Source organism: Lotus japonicus, chromosome 4, assembly GCF_012489685.1.
Source record: "Lotus japonicus ecotype B-129 chromosome 4, LjGifu_v1.2".
Taxonomy (NCBI): Eukaryota; Viridiplantae; Streptophyta; class Magnoliopsida; order Fabales; family Fabaceae; genus Lotus; species Lotus japonicus.
In genome coordinates, this window is record NC_080044.1 from 68,910,926 (window position 1) to 68,932,324 (window position 21,399).

The window sequence follows — 21,399 nt, forward strand, 5'->3', positions numbered from 1 at the left end:
GATTATTGGATTCCACATTACCAACTTGAAAAGAGGGAACAAATAAAACTAGAAAAGGGAGTGAAACATTAACACATGTTAAAAAAACTACAAAGGTAATTGGGGGATGTTATGTGAAAAAAAAAATTAGGAGAGTGAATACAACATTTAAATATATTTTTGATATAGCTGTAAGTTGTCAAATACTGACTTTTGTAAATAAACTTTTAGAAATAATTTTTTTTTTCAATAAAAAAAGTTTTTAAATGATAATTAATCTATTATTATAGCTAATTTGAATTCAAAGAAATTTTATTTAAACATCATACATTTTCTTTAATTTCAAATGAATCATTAGAAATAGCATAATAGTTATAACAAATTATATAATGGTAATTGGTAAAATATACTATATGCGGGTCAATGATTGAGTGGCAATATCCTAAGAATAATAGGGCTAATAGAATATTTTTATTAAACTACGGAATGTAAACAAAAATAAAATATTGGAGATGATATGCGCGCCCCACACCCGCACTCTAGGTTTGGATTACAAATTTTGCCACGCCACAATATCTTACCACGTCATATGAGTATTTTTTCTCAAGAAAATACTTCGTAATATTATTCCATCAATATTATCACAGTCAAAATTCACATAATCCACGCATATCATCATTATGATAATGAAAACAACCAATCATATTTTTTTAACAGAAAAACAAATTTATTGAATGGATATCAAGTTTATGAGAAGAACGAATAATATATATATATATATATATTAATAAAAATATTATAAAATAGCCAAGTCTTACAAGATCCAAACACTAATCACGCAACATTGATTTTACGCAGCATATGTCTTTTCCTCAACCGCCTGGGCCTAAACCACGGTGCAGAGGTGCACACTTCACAATCACATTCAAATGAAAACCTGGGCATCATCCAAATTGAGGATGGAGAGTGCATCTGGAGGTTAGTGAGAGGAATCTTATGTATAGTTCTATCTAAAATTGAAAACACTCCCACTTCAGTAGTGTAGGAGTTTTCATAATAGCTAGTGAAATACACGCTGCCACGCTGAAAATTTAGACAGTACTTTGCATCAAGACATTCAATGTTGAGATTATCCACAAACAAAACATGATCATCCAAATTCTCCACCTTCACCAACTGAGGCGTCGTACAGTTTTCTTCCACCACAAACATAACAAAGTCTATAGTTGGTGTGTGAAATTTGGTGTCATCAGAGAATCTTTTCACAACATAAACCTTTCCTCCACACTCTGCCAAGTAAAGGGTCATGGAATAGGACCTAATGGTTCTTGATAGATTAGGAATATGTTCAATTGGGTTAGTGGATTCCACACTACCAACCTGCAAAGTGGGAATCAACAAAACTAGTAAAGAAGTGCAACTTTAACATATGTTAAAGAAAATCTACAAAAGTAATTGGAGGATGTAATGAACAAAAAAAAGGGGCTGAATACAACCTTTGTTATAGCCGTAAAATGTCAAATAATATAAAATGGTTATTTATATAAGTTTTTAGAGAGAATATTTTTTCTATTAAAATATTTTTAAATGGATTATTATTTTATTGTTTTAGTTAATTTAAATTCTAGGAATTTTTTTAAGGATCATACATTTTCTTTAAATTATAAATCGTTATAAATAATGGAATAGGTAAAATAAATTATAAAGTATACTATATGCAGGTTAGTGGTTGAGAGACAAATCCTAAAAAAAAATGGGGTAATAGAATAATTTTATTAAATTATTGAATTTAAAAGAAATAAAATATTAAGCTATAAGTTATTCAATATATTTTCAAAAAACAATTATTCAATATAAACTTATTTATCAACCACCTAAATTCTAATCAAATATATTTATTACTAAACCTTATTGAAATGTATTTCTAAAAATACGATTCTCAAACATAATAATTTCAGTCTCATACTTGTTTTCAACACAAATATATTATTACTTAATACTATTTTTTAATTAAATAGACAAAATTCTTCACTAACCTGAACGAGCACTCCATTATCATACTTGAACATGTTCACCTTCAAACCACCTCGTTGTACGGCATAAAGCTTGTTATCATGAAAAGCCACGTTGGAGTAGAACTTGTCACTTGTGTGATAACCTTTCCATTTAGTGTCTCCCACCTTGCACCACCCAAGGTCACCCTTGTAAGTGACTACTGCGACTAAGGTGGGGTTCATGTTGGGACACATGGAAATTGTAAAAGCTACGGGTGTGTGCATGTCAAAGCAATCATCACCCTTGGAACAAAGTAAACATGACATCGTTCTAATAGGAGGAAGGTCGAGGCGAAGCTTCGAGAAGAGATTGAGGATGAAGAGGCTTTGATCGGATCTGAGGATCAACCACCCTTTTGAGGACCCTACAATTGAGGTGTTTTGAAAAGGGCTAAAGGGTTTGTAAATATTGTAGGCTTGCTTGTCTGTGGTGCTTATGACCTAAATGACAATATTTAGTAGATACCCAACTATACCAAAATAATATGATAGAGAAAAAGAGAAGAGATGTATGTGATTGATATAACTAGTATGTTGTGTCTCGCTCGTTGCACTAATAAAATATTGCATGTTAATTGATATACCTGGTGTGCATGGATTAGATAATTATAAGTATACATGGTTACTACATTGATATGGAATCATTTGATTTAGGAGCTAAAGAAATGAAATACAAGTTACGAATATAGTATTATTGTTTGTGATATATGATATGATATGATGATAAGAGATATAGGGAGAAAAATGTGATGTATGTGGTGTGTATTTATAGTTACGATGTTTAAAAATCAAGATTCATTACCTTAAATTGAGTACTTGTGAAGTCGTCATTGACAAGCCATGGTGCGTCAGGGATCCAATGGTAGGATTTCTTGGAGGTGTCAGCAGAAAGCCAACTCTTGCACACAGAAATGAATCGAGCTTGATTTGGAATCGTCAGAAGCTTGCAAACTTGCTCCAACACCTCTGTTGACATCTTCGACCAGTCTGGTAGTAGTTGCACTTCTTCCTTATGATTCTTCATTTTCATCCTGAATCACATAAGAACATGTCATTCTTTTTGTGTGTATATACACACACACGAGATTTTATTTGTGTGTAATAATATAATATGATTATTTGTGTGTATATATAAATTCTCAAGATTTTCAAACTCTTAAGATACCCTATATTAATCTCATTTTTTTTCTTCTTCTCTTCATATTTTTCTATCAAATCAAATCACATATATATATATATATAAACTTACTGATGTGTCATGTCTGTATGGAGTGTCTAGCTTTGTTAGAGCTATATTAGATAAGAAGATTTAAAGTAAAGATACAGGCGGAAAAGATGGGAGAAAAACACGAGAAGTTTGGTGTGGAAGAGCGTGAAGAGGGAGAAATTTTAGTTGAAAGAGCGTTAACAGTTAACACTGTATTGTGATACTGATATTTTTATAATAAAGATTGTAATTGAAAATTAATGAAAATATTAAATTTTGAATTTGCCTCCTTTTTTGAGTTGAAGAGGTAAAACACAATTTGACCAGGTGCATAGCTATGTGGAAAATTTTAGGCTTAATTGCACATTTGCTCCCTGATCTTTCACCTATGTGCAATTTGCCTCCCTCATGTTTAAAACGAGCAATTTTACTCCCTCATGTTTCAATTTGTGAAAATTGGGTCCCTCCGTTAAGTTGCCGTCCAAAATTTAACGGAACTTTCTTATGTGGCACTGCTATTTACATCACCTTAACCTTTCTTTGCCCCACTTTACTACTTATACCACCTGTTATGACACATACGTAAATAAAAAAAAGAAATAAAAAATATTAATTCAACAACCAAATTAAAATTAAATCACAACGAAATATGATTTTCCACTAATCTGATCTAACTGCAATTTTATTCTCTTCAACATAGCCAACCTCAAACCAACACAATCAATCCACGACTGTATCACCTCCACTCTCTTCTCAACCTCTTATCTTCTTTTTCTCCTCCTTAGATCTGAGATGAGTGAACATTCTCTCCCTGGCCTGTACTAGTTGCGTTTGAGTGTGCGTAGTTTGTTCTTGATTTTCTTTCATCGCTTCTTCTCTGGGAACTGGGTTTCGATGGTGGTGGCTTGGTGGGTGTGGTCTAGATCTAATTGAGGAAGGCTCAAAACTGGGATTAAAGGTTGAGGTGGTGAATCGAAGACAAGGAAGGAGATCTGCTGCATATTCCACGTTTCCCCTTTTCTTTCTTCCCCCTTTATACGGGAATCCCTTCAATAAAATTGTGATTTACCAAACAGGAAAAATTGCACAAGGATTCTCACAGCAAGACTTATGGGTTTTTGGATTTTTATACCCTCCCCCTTTCTGGATTTATGGGTTCTTTGTGGTGGGTGCAGGTTGTTGATTGGTTGAAGAAAATGATTCAATTTTTTAATTTCTGGAAGTGTTGTTGCTTTTGAATCTATAATGGGTTTGTTCATGTTGTTCTTGACGGAGATGGGGATTTTTTTTTTTTACGGAGATGGGGATTAATGATTTGAAGTAAAATAAATTATAATTCTTTATAAAATTTATTTATTTACTTACATGGCATCCAGTGGCATATGTGATCAGATCCACATCATTAGTGAGTGACATGTCAGCATATTCTGTAAGCAATTGGATGTCCTTCTAACGGAATGATCTAATTTTCACAAATTAAAACTTGAGGGATCAAAATCGCTCGTTTTAAACATGAGGGATTCAAATCACACAATGGTTATACATGAGGGACCAAAAGTGCAATTAAGCCAAAATTTTAAAGGATCAAATCTTTTGCTCATGAAAATCAAAAGATATGATTTGCAAAGCTGAACCAGTACTACATTTTAAAATTAAAAAAATTACGTGAAGAATTGATCCATAAGTTTTGGAAATCAAATAAACTTAATTTAACAATTCTAGAAAATACGTAAATAATTGATCCATAAATTTTGGAACTCAAATAAACTTAATTTCGAAATTCAAAATATTTAAGGGAAGCTTGATTTTATTTTTAAATTTTTTTTTGTGAGGAGCATATAGTATATACATATACAGGCATATATTCTACAAATTCATACAAATAGAAAGCACATAATTTTTTATCTTTCTCCAAAAGTTTTAAAAAGGAATTAAAGTATAATATATTAATATAATAATTTGGTTAATTAAAAATAATCATTCCAATTAAATACTTTTTTTTTGAAATTCATTCCAATTAAATACTAATTTTCAAATTATTTTGGTAACTTTTTTTTTTGGTTACAGGAGGAAAAGAAATTATTTTGGTAACTAATATTTGTATTTCCATATATTATAAAGTTTTATGCATCCAATTAATAAATTGCTACTTTCCAATTTCGTATTAAGGAGTAACGGTAGAATGATGATATCAAAATTAAAAAATTTACATTGATGTTTTTTTTATGTATATCATTAAATTCTTTAAATATTATTTATGATGGGTTTTTTTTTGAAAGTTATGATGAGTTAATATGTAATTGATTTTGGTTAATGGTCTCGGAAAGGTAGTTACTTATTTTTCATATTATTTGCTAAACATAAATTTTAAATAATAATCTAAAAGTTTATTATTGCATCATGATTGTAGGCCCGAAAAATGCCAAATTTCCTATTTCCCTTTATGTTGTGCCTTTAGAATCATAAATTTTAATTTCAAATTTCAAGGTGGTTTTTTATGTAAGACATTATATTCTATAAAATCCTTTTTTTTTTTGAAATTATATTCTATAAAATCTTAATTATATTGGATAATTCAAGTGGTAGGAGTTGGGGGACATATGTGTTGGGTAAGGGAGGTCCAGGGATTGATTCCTGGCGGGTGCAATTTATATTTTTGATGTATCAAAAAAAAAGTGAAAGGATGTAACACTTTTAAACTCTGGTAGAGGGGAAAATCGTACCAAGCAAAACACTAGTAGAGGAAAGGAAAAGGGAAATTAAGCAATAAAGGGTTGGGGAGGGAAAGATCCAGGGTTCGAATCCGGAAAGAGAAATTTGAAGGGATTTTTTAACTTACTAACAACTAACCACTAACATTTATATATAAAAAAAAAATCTCAATTTGTTACATGTAATAGTTCTACTTCTTAACCTATTTAAAAAAACCTATTTCCTAGCACTTGGGCCCATTTAGCTTCAGACAAAGGCCTTGTATTTGATCTCTCTTTTGGGCCTTGAGTGAGATGGGCCGCTGCTGCTACCACTCTGCTTAACATCTTGTTGAAACACTTTCACTTTCCTAACAATATTTCACAAAGTTCAAGAAAGTGAGGTTATTGACCAAAAAAGAATAGAAAAAGAAAGTGGAGTTTCTATCTACAATAGAAATCTATGCACAGTGCGCACACATGCTTTAAGCCTAAAAGCACAAACCAAATCTAAAACTCTAAAAGTGAACATTAGAGCATCTCATGGGATTGTTTAATCCAGTTGGAGCACTTAAATAACATTGCTTAATTTGGACACCATTTAAGCAACGGTTACTTATTTAAGCAACAGTTACTTATTATCTTCCTTCTGTTTTTTATTAAAAATTATATTTTATCTTTCATTTATGAATTTGAGTAATGTCATGACCATGAAATAATATAAATATATGAGGTATAGTGAGACCCAAATAAAATAAGCAATTGTGGTTGTAACGAATTCTGCTTGGATTACTTAAATCCTATTTGTCAGTTTGGGCCACCAAAATAGTGTTTAAGCAACATAACTAGCAACCTTATATTGGAGATGCTCTTATAATCAGAAGGGAAGGAAACACCATAATATGTATCATAAACAAATGTAGATTCAAGTACTAATTTATTAGGTGAAAGGCTTTATACATACCAGGATTTAGAATAACACCATTTACATGTTAGGCAGCAAATACCTCAAACATTATTTAACATGGCTTAATTGCACTTTTGGTCCCCCACTTATCACTTTTGTGCGGAATACATCCCTAAACTAAAAAAATAGCATTATGAGTCCCCCACTTATTAAAACGACACTAATATTTGTCCATCCTCTCTATTCTGTCAAATTTTTGATGCCATTAGCCTACGTGGCATTTTGTAATACTTTTTTATTCACAAAATTAAGTAAGGAATTTTTTTTTTTTTTGATAAACGGTCAAATTCATTAAGAAGAAATAGCAGCAACATCCATGGATAGAATGCCCTCTAAAGCATAAGGAGCATCACCTATCCAAACAAAACATTGACCAGACAAGGCATATTTTGCCATAAAATCAGCGGCCTTATTCGCACCGCGACAAACATGACTCAAACTAAAAGAACTAAAACTAGATGACAAAGCTACGCAATCCGACACTACCGACGCTAAATACGAAAAATTAGAGGAAAACGTAGACCATGCACCAACAACTTGCATGTTATCAGTTTCAAAGACCACATCCTTAAAGCCCAAATCCAAAGCCAACCTAATTGCCCATTTGACAGCGATACCTTCAGCCACAGCAATAGTGAGAGAATGAAATTGTCGAGCAGCAGCTGAAGCAAGCACCCGACCTCGAGAATCTCTAGCAACGAGTCCCATACCACACTCACCAGATCCTGAAAGAGAGACATCTGTGTTCACCTTCACCACCCCTGTTGGAGGTGGCTTCCATGCAGCCATGCGAGCTCTCTCGTTCCCAGCTCGAGCACCATTCTGTAGTGGACCCGCATCAGTGGCCATCACCACACGAACCGAAGAGGCCAAGCGCCAAGTCTGCTCCGGGGACAGTTTCACTTGCTCGAAAACCCACTTGTTCCTACGTGACCATATAGCCCACAGCAGCGTAATGATTTGCTCAGTAAGTGCATCATCCTTGAGCTTAAAAAATTGGTAGAGCCACGCCCAAAGAGAAGCAGTCCCTACCACATCATACGGCGGCATCACCGATAAAGAGGATCCAAACCAAATGCAACGAACCTCAGGACAGTCCAAAAGAGCATGAACTGAAGACTCTACCTGAATATCACAGAACGGACAAGCCACATCAATGGACATACCCCGGCGAGCCAGCGATCGTCGCGACGGCAACGCCCCCGTGCACGCCCTCCACACCATCTCTTTGCACCTCGGAAGAGCCTTTGAAGACCATAACAGGTTCCAAAACCCAGGCGGAACACCAACATCAGATGAGGAAGGAACTGACCCTGCACGAAACTGCATAATAAAATCATAGGCTGACTTTGTGGTGTACTTTCCGTCATCTGTTCCGCCCCACACGAACACATCATGAACCATCGAGTGGGAGAGTGGAATACTTAGCACCAACGAGGCTTCATAGGCAGAGAAACAATTCTTAACCAAGTGAGTATTCCACACACCTCGCTGCTCATCAATTAAATCCGCAACATGCGTGAACTGTTGCTGATACTGACGACCAGAATAGAGCTTGTATCCAGTACTCGAAGGGACCCAAGAATCATCCCAAATACGTATTCTACGACCAGAACCAACGCGCCAATATCCTCCTCTCTCAACTACCCACTTTGCACCAAAAATGCTAGACCAAGTAAAGCTTGGCCGCGAGCCCAACTTTGCAGCAGACAAAGGCAATCTTTTATGATAACAAGCTTGATAAACACGTGCTAGCAAGGATCCATCATTCTTCATAAGACGCCACCATTGCTTAGCCAACAAAGCTATATTAAAGGATTTGAATGAGCGAAAACCAAGACCCCCATGATCCTTGGGTTGTGCAAGACGGTCCCAACGAGCCCAATTCAAACCACGCTTTGCGACATCACCACCCCAATAGAAACGATTAATCATCCGCTCAACCTCATCACACAAAGATCCAGGCAAAGCAAAGCAGCTCATAACATATGTAGGGATCGCTTGGGCCACCGCCTTCACAAGCACCTCCCTGCCTGCTCTCGAGAGAGCACGCTCCTTCCAACCCTTTAACTTCTTCCAAACTCGCTCCTTCACAAAAGAAAAAACCTGTTTCTTTGATCGCCCCATAATCGTCGGAAGACCCAAGTACTTGTCAAAGCTCTCCACTGCCTTCATACTCAACAGCCTCGATAGCTCAATAGATCTGGTAGTAGGCACATCTCGGCTCAAGGAAAGCTGAGACTTGTCCAAGTTAATCTTCTGACCTGAAGAGTCCTCATAGAAAGCAAGAATAGACAAAACCATAGCCGCTTCCTCCCTGGAAGCACGAGTAAAAATAACACTGTCATCAGCAAAAAACAGATGGGATATCACCGGTGCCCCAGGAGCCACCCTCAACCCATGTAAACTGGAAGCCGCGCACGCGTTAGACAACATAGCTGACAAAACTTCCCCACAGAGAATAAACAGGTAAGGAGACAAAGGATCACCCTGTCGAAGCCCTCTCTGCGGACGAAATGACGAAGTAGGTCTGCCATTCAGCATGACTGAGAAAGAGACAGTGCGAACACATCCCATGATGAGAGAGACCCAATGATCCGGAAACCCCATCTTTGCAATAGTCTGCTCAAGGAAATCCCACTCCACTCGATCATAGGCCTTCGACATATCAAGCTTGAGAGCCATAGTCCCCTGATGTCCCGTAGCCTTCTTCTTCATGTAATGAAAGCACTCATAAGCAACCAAGGCATTATCAGTGATCAGAAGATTAGGCACAAAAGCACTCTGGGACTCACACACTATATCAGGCAGCACAACCTTCATCCTATTAGCAATCGTTTTAGTTACCAGCTTAAACACCACATTACAAAGACTTATCGGACGAAACTGGCTCGCATACATCGGATCCTTCACTTTTGGAATCAAAACAATCAATGTCTGATTTATAACCTCAGGAGAGGCACCCTCATTCAAGATGCCCAGAACTAACCGAAGAACGTCATCTCCAACCACATGCCAGAATTTCTGATAAAAAACCGCTGGAAAACCATCCCTACCTGGAGCCTTGGTAGGGTGCATCTGACGCAACGCACAAACAACCTCATCAGCCGTGAATGGGTCTGAAAGAAAGAGTCTGTGGTTGTCTGAGAGACGACCACGCACCAAATCAGTAGCTTCATCAATCCTAGTGGGTTGAGAAGTAGAGAATAAATCCACAAAGTAGCCCTTCAGAACTCGCTCAATACCCCTCAAGTCCCGAACCCAAGCTCCAGCATCATTTTTTATCTTCACAATAGAGTTCCTCGCTTGGCGCTGAGAAGCCTTTCGGTGGAAAAATTGTGTGTTACGATCACCATGTTTCAACCACGAAGCACGGGACCGTTGAGACCACCAAATTTCCTCCATGTGTAACAAATTATCCAATTCTCTCTCAGTATTAAAAATATCAGAAAGTACCTCCTCTGACTGGTTCATCTGCTGAAGGTCCAACAACTTCTTTTTCAAAGTCTTAATATCACGCATAAAATGCCCATATTTCACCTTCCCCCACTCGCGGAGGGTCTCACCAAGAGTGTCAACTCTAGAAATCCAAGAACCATAACCCTGAGCCCATGCTGCAGTCACAGTTTCCTCACAATCCTCAAAATCCTCCAACCACAGTTGCTCGAAACGGAAAGGTCGATGCTGCCGTCGGATGTCCATTCCAAAACCAGCTGTCCAAGAAACCAAAATAGGATTGTGATCCGATTGGTGGCGAGGAAGGTGATCCACCCTAGTCTGACACCAACCCTCAATCCAAGCCGGATTAACGAGAGCATAATCAAGCCGTTCTTGAATAGAACTCTGATCTGTCCTCTTGTTAGACCATGTAAACGGTAAACCTGAGAACCCCACATCCACCAGTGAGCAAAGAGCTAGAGAAGCATGGATCTCTTGAAGGCGACCCACATCAACCGGATCCCCTCCCTCTTTAGCTTCTGGTGACAAAACATCGTTAAAATCCCCACAACAAAGCCATGGAACACCCTCAGCCGGTTTCAAAGAAGAGATCAAAGCCCAAGTCAAGTGTTTCCTAGCCAACTCAGGATAACCATACACCGCTGATATCTGCCCATGCGAGGTCCTATCATCCATTGGAACATGAAAATTAATAACATTCGGAGAAGAGGAAATGATAGTGACATCCATCTCCTCCTTCCACAACAAACATAAACCACCACCTCTAGACCGACCCATACCTCTACAATCCACAGCATAGTGATTAGGAAAACCATAAGAGCCACGAGCACGTTGCCATTCTGCAACCGTTCTACGAGTCTCCATAAGAAAAACCATATCGGGACCTTCTGAGTGGATGAGCTGTTTTAGAGCCCTTACTGCCTCTGGGTTCCCAAGCCCACGGCAGTTCCACGATAAGAGTTTCATTGTTCCCGGCGACGCTGTCCCGCAGCGTCCGCCGATATCGAATCAAAGAGAATCTTCCTAGGGGGTAGAGAGTCCGACCCAACATCCCCTAAGCTGGCACCAGTCCTTAGAAAACCATCATGTGCACTCTCAGTAGCATTACCATCAGGAGCAGACAACACAACAGCAATTTGTTTACGTTTCTTAGACAAAGGCAGCGTCACTGATCCATTACCAGAGTCCTCACCTTGGTCATCACCACCACAGCGAGGCTTCACCGGGAGTTTAGTAGGGTCTCCCTCAGCCAAAGGAGCCACCGGCTTAGAAATTGGAGCAGAGGTCGAACCACCTCCCCCACCATGAGAAGCCACCGATGGAGAGGGGCGTGGGGAGCGTTCTCGTATTGATGAATCCCCACGCAAATCAGAAGATTGGTCGCGATCCTGGTACCGACCACCGTAGAAAGATCCATTCTTTGTCGAGTCTGCCTTCAACCAAGGACCAAAAGGGAGCGGAGGCAGCACACCACCCACAAGTGTTGGAACTGGGAGTGGACATTCCCTCATAAGATGAGTAAGCACACCACACCGAAAGCAATAGGAGGCCAAACGCTCATACTTGAACACCACACGAAGAGGGGCCTTAGCACCCCTAGCCAGCACCTTACTACGCAAGAGAGGCTTAGAGACATCAACATTCACTCGTACTCGGAGACAACCCCCCAGTCTGCTCTTATCATGGGAATCCCAGCCAAGATATTCACCTATGGCCGCCCCCATAGCACGCGCCACCACCTCAGAACGGTGGCCCATGGGAAGATTCTGAACTTGCACCCAAAAAGGAAGCTTTGTTAATGGAACCGCTGCTGGATCATCATCTGGCTCCAAAGCACTCAAAACAATATGGTATTTATCAAAATTCCAAGGCCCCGACTCAAGGATTCGGTCCCTGTCTTCTGCACTGAAACAGCGAACGGTGAACAAGTTCTCACCAAACTCACGAATCTCCAACCTCTGGTTCGTACGCCATAGGGGTGTCATGGCCGAACGCAGACCCCGCATGCTAACGGGGACAGCACTCAGAACTCTTCCAACAATCCATGCCTCCGAAAAGGTAGTGGCATCGGGAAGAGCCTGAGACAAATCAATGACAGCATTCTCCTCTGCCGTGAAAACCAGACCATCATATTCCGCCATGGAGGAGGAAACAAACGCTCGAGGCACACCAAAAATAGTATCCCACCGACAGAGATCAAGCACACAGCAACTCGGGCACAAACACGTACAAAAACCGATCACGAGAAGCGGGAAAGCAGAGTGCAATAACACGAGAAGAATTAAAGCAAAACCTCAGCGGCAGCCAATGATTGGTAAGCCACCGTCAAAGCACGCCGCCCAAGAGCAAACCCTAGGAGTCGGCATTAAGTAAGAAATTAAAACTCATAAACTTTGCATTATCTTCAAACTCAACAAACGCAAGCATCACAATTTCCCCAAACCTCATCAACACAACCCTTGGCTTCTTCATTTCCAGAAATTATTTGGAACAAATTCATTTCCAGAACTTTTATCTTCTTCACAAACCCAAACCTGAAATTTATTTCACCCTCTTTTTCCTCTCCCACATCCAGACCTGAAATTTCACAAACTCATCAACTCAAATCAAAATCCCTAACCCTGAAACCATATTCTTGGATGTAACTCTACATCTCTCTGTCCTTCATCATCCCTAACTTGAACTTTGTTCTTCATTTTCTTATTTTCTGGGTTTCTGATTTTGTTTTCTAGGCAAAAACTGGTGGGGCTTATGAGAGAAAGGGAGGTCGACGCCGATAAGAGAGAATGGAGATCGTCGGCGGCGAGAAGTAAAGGGAGGAAGAGAATCCTGGCTGGTGTGGTAAAGACGGCGGCGAGCAGCAAAGGAAAGAAAGAGAACCTGGCTGCAGAGTCGTTCACGGAGGCAAGGGCACGTGAAGGGAGGGGGAAAAAAGAACCTGGTTATGGAGGCGTTCGCGGTGGCAAGGAACGGTGACCGCAGCCGTGAAGGGCGTAGACGGAGGAGGCCGTCTTGAAGGGCGATGGTGAGCCCATGGTAGCGGTGTGGTCGCATGAATTTGGAGGTAAGAGGCTGAAACGATGACTCACGCCGGCTCCGGTTGGGGTGGATCTCGGGTGGTGGCTGGGTTGGTTCTGGAATGGTTTTGCAGATGATGAAGATGGTGATAAATATGATGATGAAAATGGATATGAGGAAGATGAAGATGTAGTTTTTTTTTTTTTTTGAAATCAAAGATGAAGATGTAGTTAATTTGAAGTATTGTTTTTTTTAATTAATTATGCCAATTAAAAAATGCCACATAGGCAAAAAAAACATTATTTTTTGACAGAAAACGGTAGTTTTGACAGAATAGAGAAGGAGGGACCAATATCAATGACGTTTCAATTAGTAGGGGACTTGAAATGCTATTTTTTTAGTTTAGGGACGTATTTCGCACAAAAGTGATAAGTGGGGGACCAAAAGTGCAATTAAGTCATTTAACATAATAAAGTTCTGCATAATGGATACAATATGTTGATATCAACAAAAAAAAAAAGGATGATATGAACATAGTATTATTTTTTATATATCTTTAATAAAATGATATTTAAATATCACTTAATTATACTGGGTGTGAACTTCTGCGGGTGAAAAAAATAATATTTAAATATCACTCATTCTAGGTTTTGCTTCCTTATTATCAACATGACCTTTGTGTTTTATGAAACTCATCATGGGCATAAACATTTTAACATTCGGAGCAGGTCACATTTTTGAAAGACAATGGCAGACCAAGTGCAAATTAAATTCGGTTAGTAAAATCAGTCAAACTGATAAAGAAAGAACTAGAGTAACACGTGAAGGTAAAATTTCTCAAACAAATCACACGAATAAGAAAAGAACATAGATATATAGGAAATAAGAACCATGAGTGAAATTAAGGAGATGAAAAGGATCGAAAACGAGGGAAGTACCATCATTTTTTTTTAAGCCCAAGAATATATTGAAGAGAAATACAAGGGGTACTTCAACCCAATACAAAGAGGAAGGTGATGAAAGAAAAGTAACAAGCAACGAAATATACAACTGAAGAAAACCCACTAAAACTAATACTACCCGACCCCCACCTTGAAGGGAGATTTCAGGGAAAATGCCTCATTAAAACCTTAACAGGATAAAACCCCCTTGGGAAAACCTGGACAAGGAAAAAGAGTACCTAAACACCAAAATCAAAAGTGACCCTCCAAGGAGAACTAAAAATCAGAGCAAGAATTACAACAAGACAAAGTGCTCTTCGACCCAACCCACAACAACCCATCCAAAGCAGTAAAACAATTTCTCAACTAAGAGTTCTTCCACTGAAAGGCTATGCCAGAAGAATAGGGGACCCTCAATAGGGAAGTGCCATCATGGCAGAGAGATGATCGTTTTTTCAGGTCATTTCAACTAAGTCTCCTCTATTTTACACACCAAAACAAGATTCTTGCTCGTGGTTAGGAACCCTACCGCAGCAACGTGTTTTCTCCTCTCCTCTCTTTTTATGCTGAAACATGATTCTCCTTCCTCTCCCAACATCAAAGATAACGCTATTTTTTATTGAAGTGAAAAATAGATGTTAGTTTTTTTAAATAAACTATGTACCAAAAAAAAACCTATACTTATCATTATTATGGATCTATCTTAGCCTTAGGAATTGAAATTCAAAAAAAAAAATCACAGCTTTATATATCTATATTTTTCCTTTGAAAAACAAAGAATCCATATTTTCTTTTCTCGATTTGAAAAAAAGAGTTATATTCCTTATGGGTAAAACTTAAGGCCAGTACCATTATTGGTGCAGTGGGTGCTGTTCTTCAATCAAAATATAACACCTGAACTGCACTTAAATAATTTTTTGGCACTGGGAACTGAACTGCAACACGTCTTCCCTCTTCCTCTGACCTCTCCAACCTTCCATCTCCATACCACCTTGACCTCGCGGACATCAATTGAAGTTGCTGGCCCCAGACGTTACGATATAGACGACAATGAAATGAACACGAGCCCTTAAATTTTAGCAACCTCGAAAACCAACCATGGTGGATTACATAATAGGACCAATTCTAGAAGATCACACTGCTTCATTGCAATTTCATTTTGTTCTTCTTTTTTTTTGGATTTTTTTTTTGCTATTAATTTGAAGCTCTACAAATTAATCCTTGTTTGCTAGATTTATTTGTGTTATGAACAAAATAGAACAAGTGGCAAGTTTTGGTTGGAGAACAGGAAAAACCACACCTATGGTACTTATATGTTTAATTTTGAAACCTATTAATTTAAAATTCAAGTGAATTAGAAAAATATTTTTTATTTAAAAATTAAGTGGATTTCATTTTTTTTTAATTAACACTCTTCATTTTTTATTTAAATAATTTAAAATTTATGGGAGATAATCTCGTGAGCCGCTTCTTGTTGCAGGTGGCCTTTTATTTATGTTTTAAGGGCTTCTGGTATTTTCTTAAGAGGGTGGTTATTGATGGCTCTTGCTCTCATTCTATCTATATGCTGTATTTCTAATGACAGTAGCTTTGATGCTATATGCGTTTGTCTTCTATCTTGTATACGGGTTAGCACCCCTTGTGTTCTATTTGAATACAAATTTGCTTATAAAAAAAATTCATTCAGAAAACGAATTACACGACATATTTATTGTTATGACAATTAATAGCATTATTAATGAAAAGGATAAGGGGAAAGTTAATCTTCACCATGGATTTTTCAAATCAGTGAGTATTATGCCATTAAATTAGTAACTTGGTAAATCAGTGTGTATCAGCCAATTTTTGAATTTTAAGGTTTGGGGATCATTTTTTGGGGTTTTGGCCAATTGCAGGGTTTTTGGCTAATTTTCAAGTTTTGAGTCGAATTTAGGGTTTTGGGGACTGATTTTTGGTTTAGAGCTGATTTTAGGGTTTAGGGTTGATTTTCTATTTTCTATTTTCTATTTTTGAGCCAATTTTAGGGTTTGGGGACCGATTTTTAGTTTGAGCTAACTTTAGGGTTTTTGGTTGATTTTATGGTTTTCGGCCGATTTTTGAGTTTCAGGCCGATTTTAAGATTTTTGGCCAATTTTTGGGTTCAGTGCTGATTTTTTTGTTTTGAGCTGATTTTTGGGTTTGGGGACTAATACTTTAGTTCTGAGCCAATTTTAGGGTTTTGGGACCGATTTTTTTGATTAAGGTCGATTTTTGAGTTTCGATTCGATTTTAGGGTTCGGGGGTGAATTTTAGGGTTTCATGGCCGATTTTAGGGTCTTAAGCCGAGATTAGAGTTTTGAACTGATTTTAGAGAGAGTTAAGGGTGGGATGATGAATTTGAAATTCTTTCCTTTTTTGGATCATTTCAATTCCCTTGAATCTAGTAAGTTGAAATACCTAGTTAAATTCCCTTGCATTTAGAATTCCTTATAAAAATAAATCCAAACAATATATTTCATAGTAAAGCATTTTAAATGCCCTCTAAAATTACATTTCCCTATAAAATTAACCCATCCAAACACAACTAAAGGAAAATGAGAAAGAAAGAGAAAGATGAAGAGGGAGATAGTCAATTTTCACTAACAAAGTTGGGGAGACCGTAGTACTAAGCAAGGTAAAAGAGTGAAGGCAAGCTAGAGGGAAAGTGGAACTAAAATGAAAATAAAATGTGGGTTCTTTTTCACTAACAAAACTGGGGAGACCACAGTACAAAGCAAGGCAAAAGAGTGAAGACAAGCTGGAGGGAAAGCGGAACTAAAATGTATAAAATGTGGGTTCTGTTTTTTTGGTGCACAATAAAATGAGGGTTCTAACCGGCAATATACAATAAAAACTATTAGGAGGCCTAACTCAACCCAAAAGCTAGCTCAATAGTTAAGGTTTGCACAACCATATATAAGCACTTGATTGACCACATATCTAGCCAATGTGAGACTCTAACACACCCCCTCACGCCTAGAGTTGGTTTTCTGGAGCGTGGAATGAAACGGTGACCCAAATATGGGAGGTCTCCACAATAAATGGATCTATGGTAGGCTCTGATACCATATTAGGAGGCCTAACTCAACCCAACTCAACCCAAAAGCTAGCTCAAGAGTTGAGGTTTGCACAACCATATATAAGCACTTGATTGACCACATCTCTAGCCAATGTGAGATTCAAACAACTGCCACTGTTAATTTTGTACATTGTGACAACTTGAGTACACCTTATTCTAATATAATGGTGGTTTAATTACACCGCAATAAATTTTACATTTTTGAAATGCATCCCTCCAAAAGCTAGTGTGTATTTTATTTCAGATAATTATTTTTTTCTTCTCGAATGAAATTGTTATTGCAGTGATGGCTTCATTAGATATCTTATAATTTGATTGCAAATTTTCTGATTCGATTCCTCCATTAATTTAAATCCTAGTAAGACTCAGGCATAATGATACACTTTTTTTTCTTGTCTCAAGCATGATATACTTCTTCAAATTGAACTTGATCGCATGGTAAAGTGGGCCATAAAGGGTGGAAAGTTGCGATGAATTAAATTTACCACGTTACTTTGCAATCTTAGATAAGATTCATTCTATATGAAACGACTCATTTAGAAGACGAATGACACCACATATTTATTGTTTATGACAATTAATAGCATTTTTAATGAAAAAGATAAGGGGTAAGTTAATCTTCACCATGGAATTTTCAAATCAGTGAGTATTGGGCGTTAAATTAGTTTTTTTAAGTAAGCCAAAGAATTGTATTCAACTAGCACAAGGGGTGTTTAACCCGAATACAAAAGAGAAGAAAATGAGAAGATAGATAAAATACAGACTAGTAAAAAAGAAACCATCTAACCCACCAACAAGCATGCCTACAACCCTCCCTGTTACATATTACAAAACCAACTCATAAATTAAATTTTAAAATGTAAATAATTAATTTGACTTATAATAATCACAATCTCATTAGTGTGTGGAAATCACTCTCTAATGACAAAGAGATAGACTATTAAATAATAAATATAGTCTGATTTTTTGATGTGAAATTTATGCTTTCATTGATACAAAGAAGAAATTACGTACACAAGTCATTAGCCAGTAAAGGCTCAATACCAACGAGTACATCCTCAATCCAAACATAATTATTATGACTATAGGCTAGCTTTGACATGAAATATAGTCTAATTGAACATGCTTATATATAAGAGTCTCTTTTTTGTAAACCGGGTTATAAGAGTCATCACTAATTTATATTATAGAGTGTTGATGTTTTCAATCAACCAATATTAAATAAATCCAATTAATTAATTAATATATATATATATATATATATATTGAAATTATTATTTTATTATATATTTATCTATCAATTAAAGTAATTTAATAAAAAATTCAAAATAATTTTTTTATTATATATATGTGGGGTGTGGGTGAAATAAAAGTACATGTACTAATACTAACAGTATACTGTAATGTTCTCACCGGGGAGGAAGAAAAAACAGAGGACCTGCATTTAGAGCAGGCCAATGGCGAGCTGCTATAGAAATCCCTTGACCTTGAAACGGTTGTTATAGAAATCCTGGCGAGCTGCTACCTCCAGCCTCCACATCTTAATTTTCTTCACCTTGTTATGTTAGAGCAGATTTCATGTTCGCGTTTGAATTTATGTTAAACTCAACTATCGTCTCCCCTTGCAGCACAACTTTCAGCCACAGAAATATGAATCTGGATGGATAATAAATAGATAGATACAATGTGTACTACGTTTTGATGTTCTATGTTGCTGAAAGGGAAAACTCATGTTTGTGCAATGCTCTCTTCATAATAATAATTATATAATATATAATTTCTGCTGTCAAAATATTATATATAATTTCTCATATATCTATTTTAATTTTTCTGTTTATTTTTTAAAAGTTGTCTAAATCACACCAATTAAGATTTATTTTAATAAAATCAACTAATTAACTTAAGTAGCTCAATAATATTTTAACCCGTGTGTTAGAAAATTCTAACTTATGACACATGTTAAAATATTATTGTGTCATCCAAAATTAGAGTGATTTTAACCAAGATGATTTACATAACTCATTTCCCTTAAGTACTTTAAAAATTTAGAGAAATAAAATCATGATATTCTACATATCTTTCACAATACATTTATGTTTCTCTGAATATATATATTATTTCTAATAGATAATTTTATATATTTATATTTATTTCCAGATGAATCTTTACATATTGATCTGTTTTTAAGTTGCTTATGCCTTCATGTGGCTACTTTAATTAAATTGATCAGTGTAGGATATTCTAATCAAGCTGGTGCCTCCAATCTGTCTATATCTTCTGTTCGATGTTTAGCTAAAGGGACCGGCTCGGTTTGATGCTAGTGTTATCTTTCATCATATGCTTTCTTTTGTTAGTTCCTTTCCATCTGTTTTCTGGAACTGCAGGGGCTTGGATTTTTTTTGCCTTTTTTTTCTTCTTTGGTCTAGCTTTTGTTCTCTTGTATTTGGTTCCTTGTATTTTGTTATGTTTTGAGACTTGTTTCGTTAATCATTCTTTATCTTCACTTTGGAGAGTTTTGTTTCCTTATTTCCCCCCCCCCCCCTTTTTTAATTAAATCTTTTCTGTTTTAAAAAAAACGCTTGAATACATTCTCTAGCGCTCTTAATGTAATTGGTTGAATTTTTACAATTTTATTAAGGAGTGAGATAAATGTATTGATTTAAAAAAAAAAAACCAATTGCATTAAGTAGAGTGTGTTCATTTAAAAAAAAAAAAATAGTAGAGTGTGTTCACAATAAAATAGTGTGTGGGCTACAATAGTAACTAGTAAAGGGATGTTATTGTGGAGGGTGGGCGGTGGCGGTGAAGGGTGATGCAAAATGGTTGTGGACTTGTGTTACAAGATGTTTGACAGATGTGTTGTGCCAGCACGTGTGCATTTATATGGTTGAGAACTACTCCATAAATATCTGAAACTAGATATTATACCCGTGCGTTGCACGGGTTTACTTACAAATTTTGTTAACATTATATAAAAAAAAATTGCAGTTTAACTAAATAAAAATTAATATTTTTTTATTATAAATATTAAAAAATTGTGTTAAGAGATTTCAATAAATAATATTATAATTTTTTATAAATAATTAATATTATTCAAATTTAATTATTAGCATAGAAAGAATTTTAACAATTAGAATTGTTATTTATTTAATAATATGAAAAATTATTAAGTTTATTTAAAATATTTAAATTACGTAAAAAATGTTAAGTAGTAAGTGTTTAATATTATGAAATAAGTTTTGATATCATTTCTTATATTTTTACCAGGAAAGTCATTTACTGTGACATGTCAAGACCAAGAAGAATAAATTAATTTTAACTTTTTGAATTACAATAAGTGATAATTTAAATAGTCTTTTGACAAAAAATTGCCTAAAATATTATCTTATGAATTTAGTTTTTTTTCAACTTATTTGGTTTGCGAATGTTTTCTCACATCCGATTGTCATGCGACTAACCCCTTGAGCCTCTACGATCACATTAAGTGGATAGGTCAGGCCTCTCAAAACAAACATTTATTCAACTTTGGCTATTATTATTTTTCTCTATATTATGCTTCATCGAGTCATTAAATACCTTTTAGCGGCATTTTTCAATTTTAAAATATTTGTTATTAAATAAATTTAATTTTTAATATTTGTAAAATGTAAAACTTGAGATAATTTTAGTGTTTTTTAAAGTAAATTTTAAGTTGATGAATGTTGTTATTTAATGTAAATAGTTTAATAGTTTTTGACAATATAATTTTTTTCAATTTTAATTTAATTATTGTTTAATATATTTATTACATTTTTTTGTTTGGATGCTTTTAATATGCAACACTTGAGTTTTGCTTATGTATTTAATGCAAAAACTCAAGTGTGCTTTACATATATATATAGATAGATTGAAGTGTTCGTAAAAAACAAAATTTTCCTTTTCATAAAAGTAAAGAACAATAATATTGTGGCTCCATGATTTCAAGTTTTTTTATTATTTATGTTAAAT

At 36.1% G+C, this 21,399-nt stretch overlaps 1 protein-coding gene across 1 annotated transcript; it reads right to left on the bottom strand.

Annotated features, from left to right (window-relative positions):
* Nucleotides 1-813: 813 nt before the first annotated feature.
* Nucleotides 814-3,009, bottom strand: LOC130713242 (uncharacterized). The gene is made up of 3 exons (XM_057563028.1): nucleotides 2,836-3,009; nucleotides 2,016-2,474; nucleotides 814-1,359 (listed from the first exon to the last, which is right to left on the bottom strand). Exons 1-3 carry the CDS (start codon nucleotides 3,007-3,009, stop codon nucleotides 814-816), a joined length of 1,179 nt encoding a protein of 392 aa, XP_057419011.1.
* Between the last annotated feature and the right edge of the window lie 18,390 nt (nucleotides 3,010-21,399).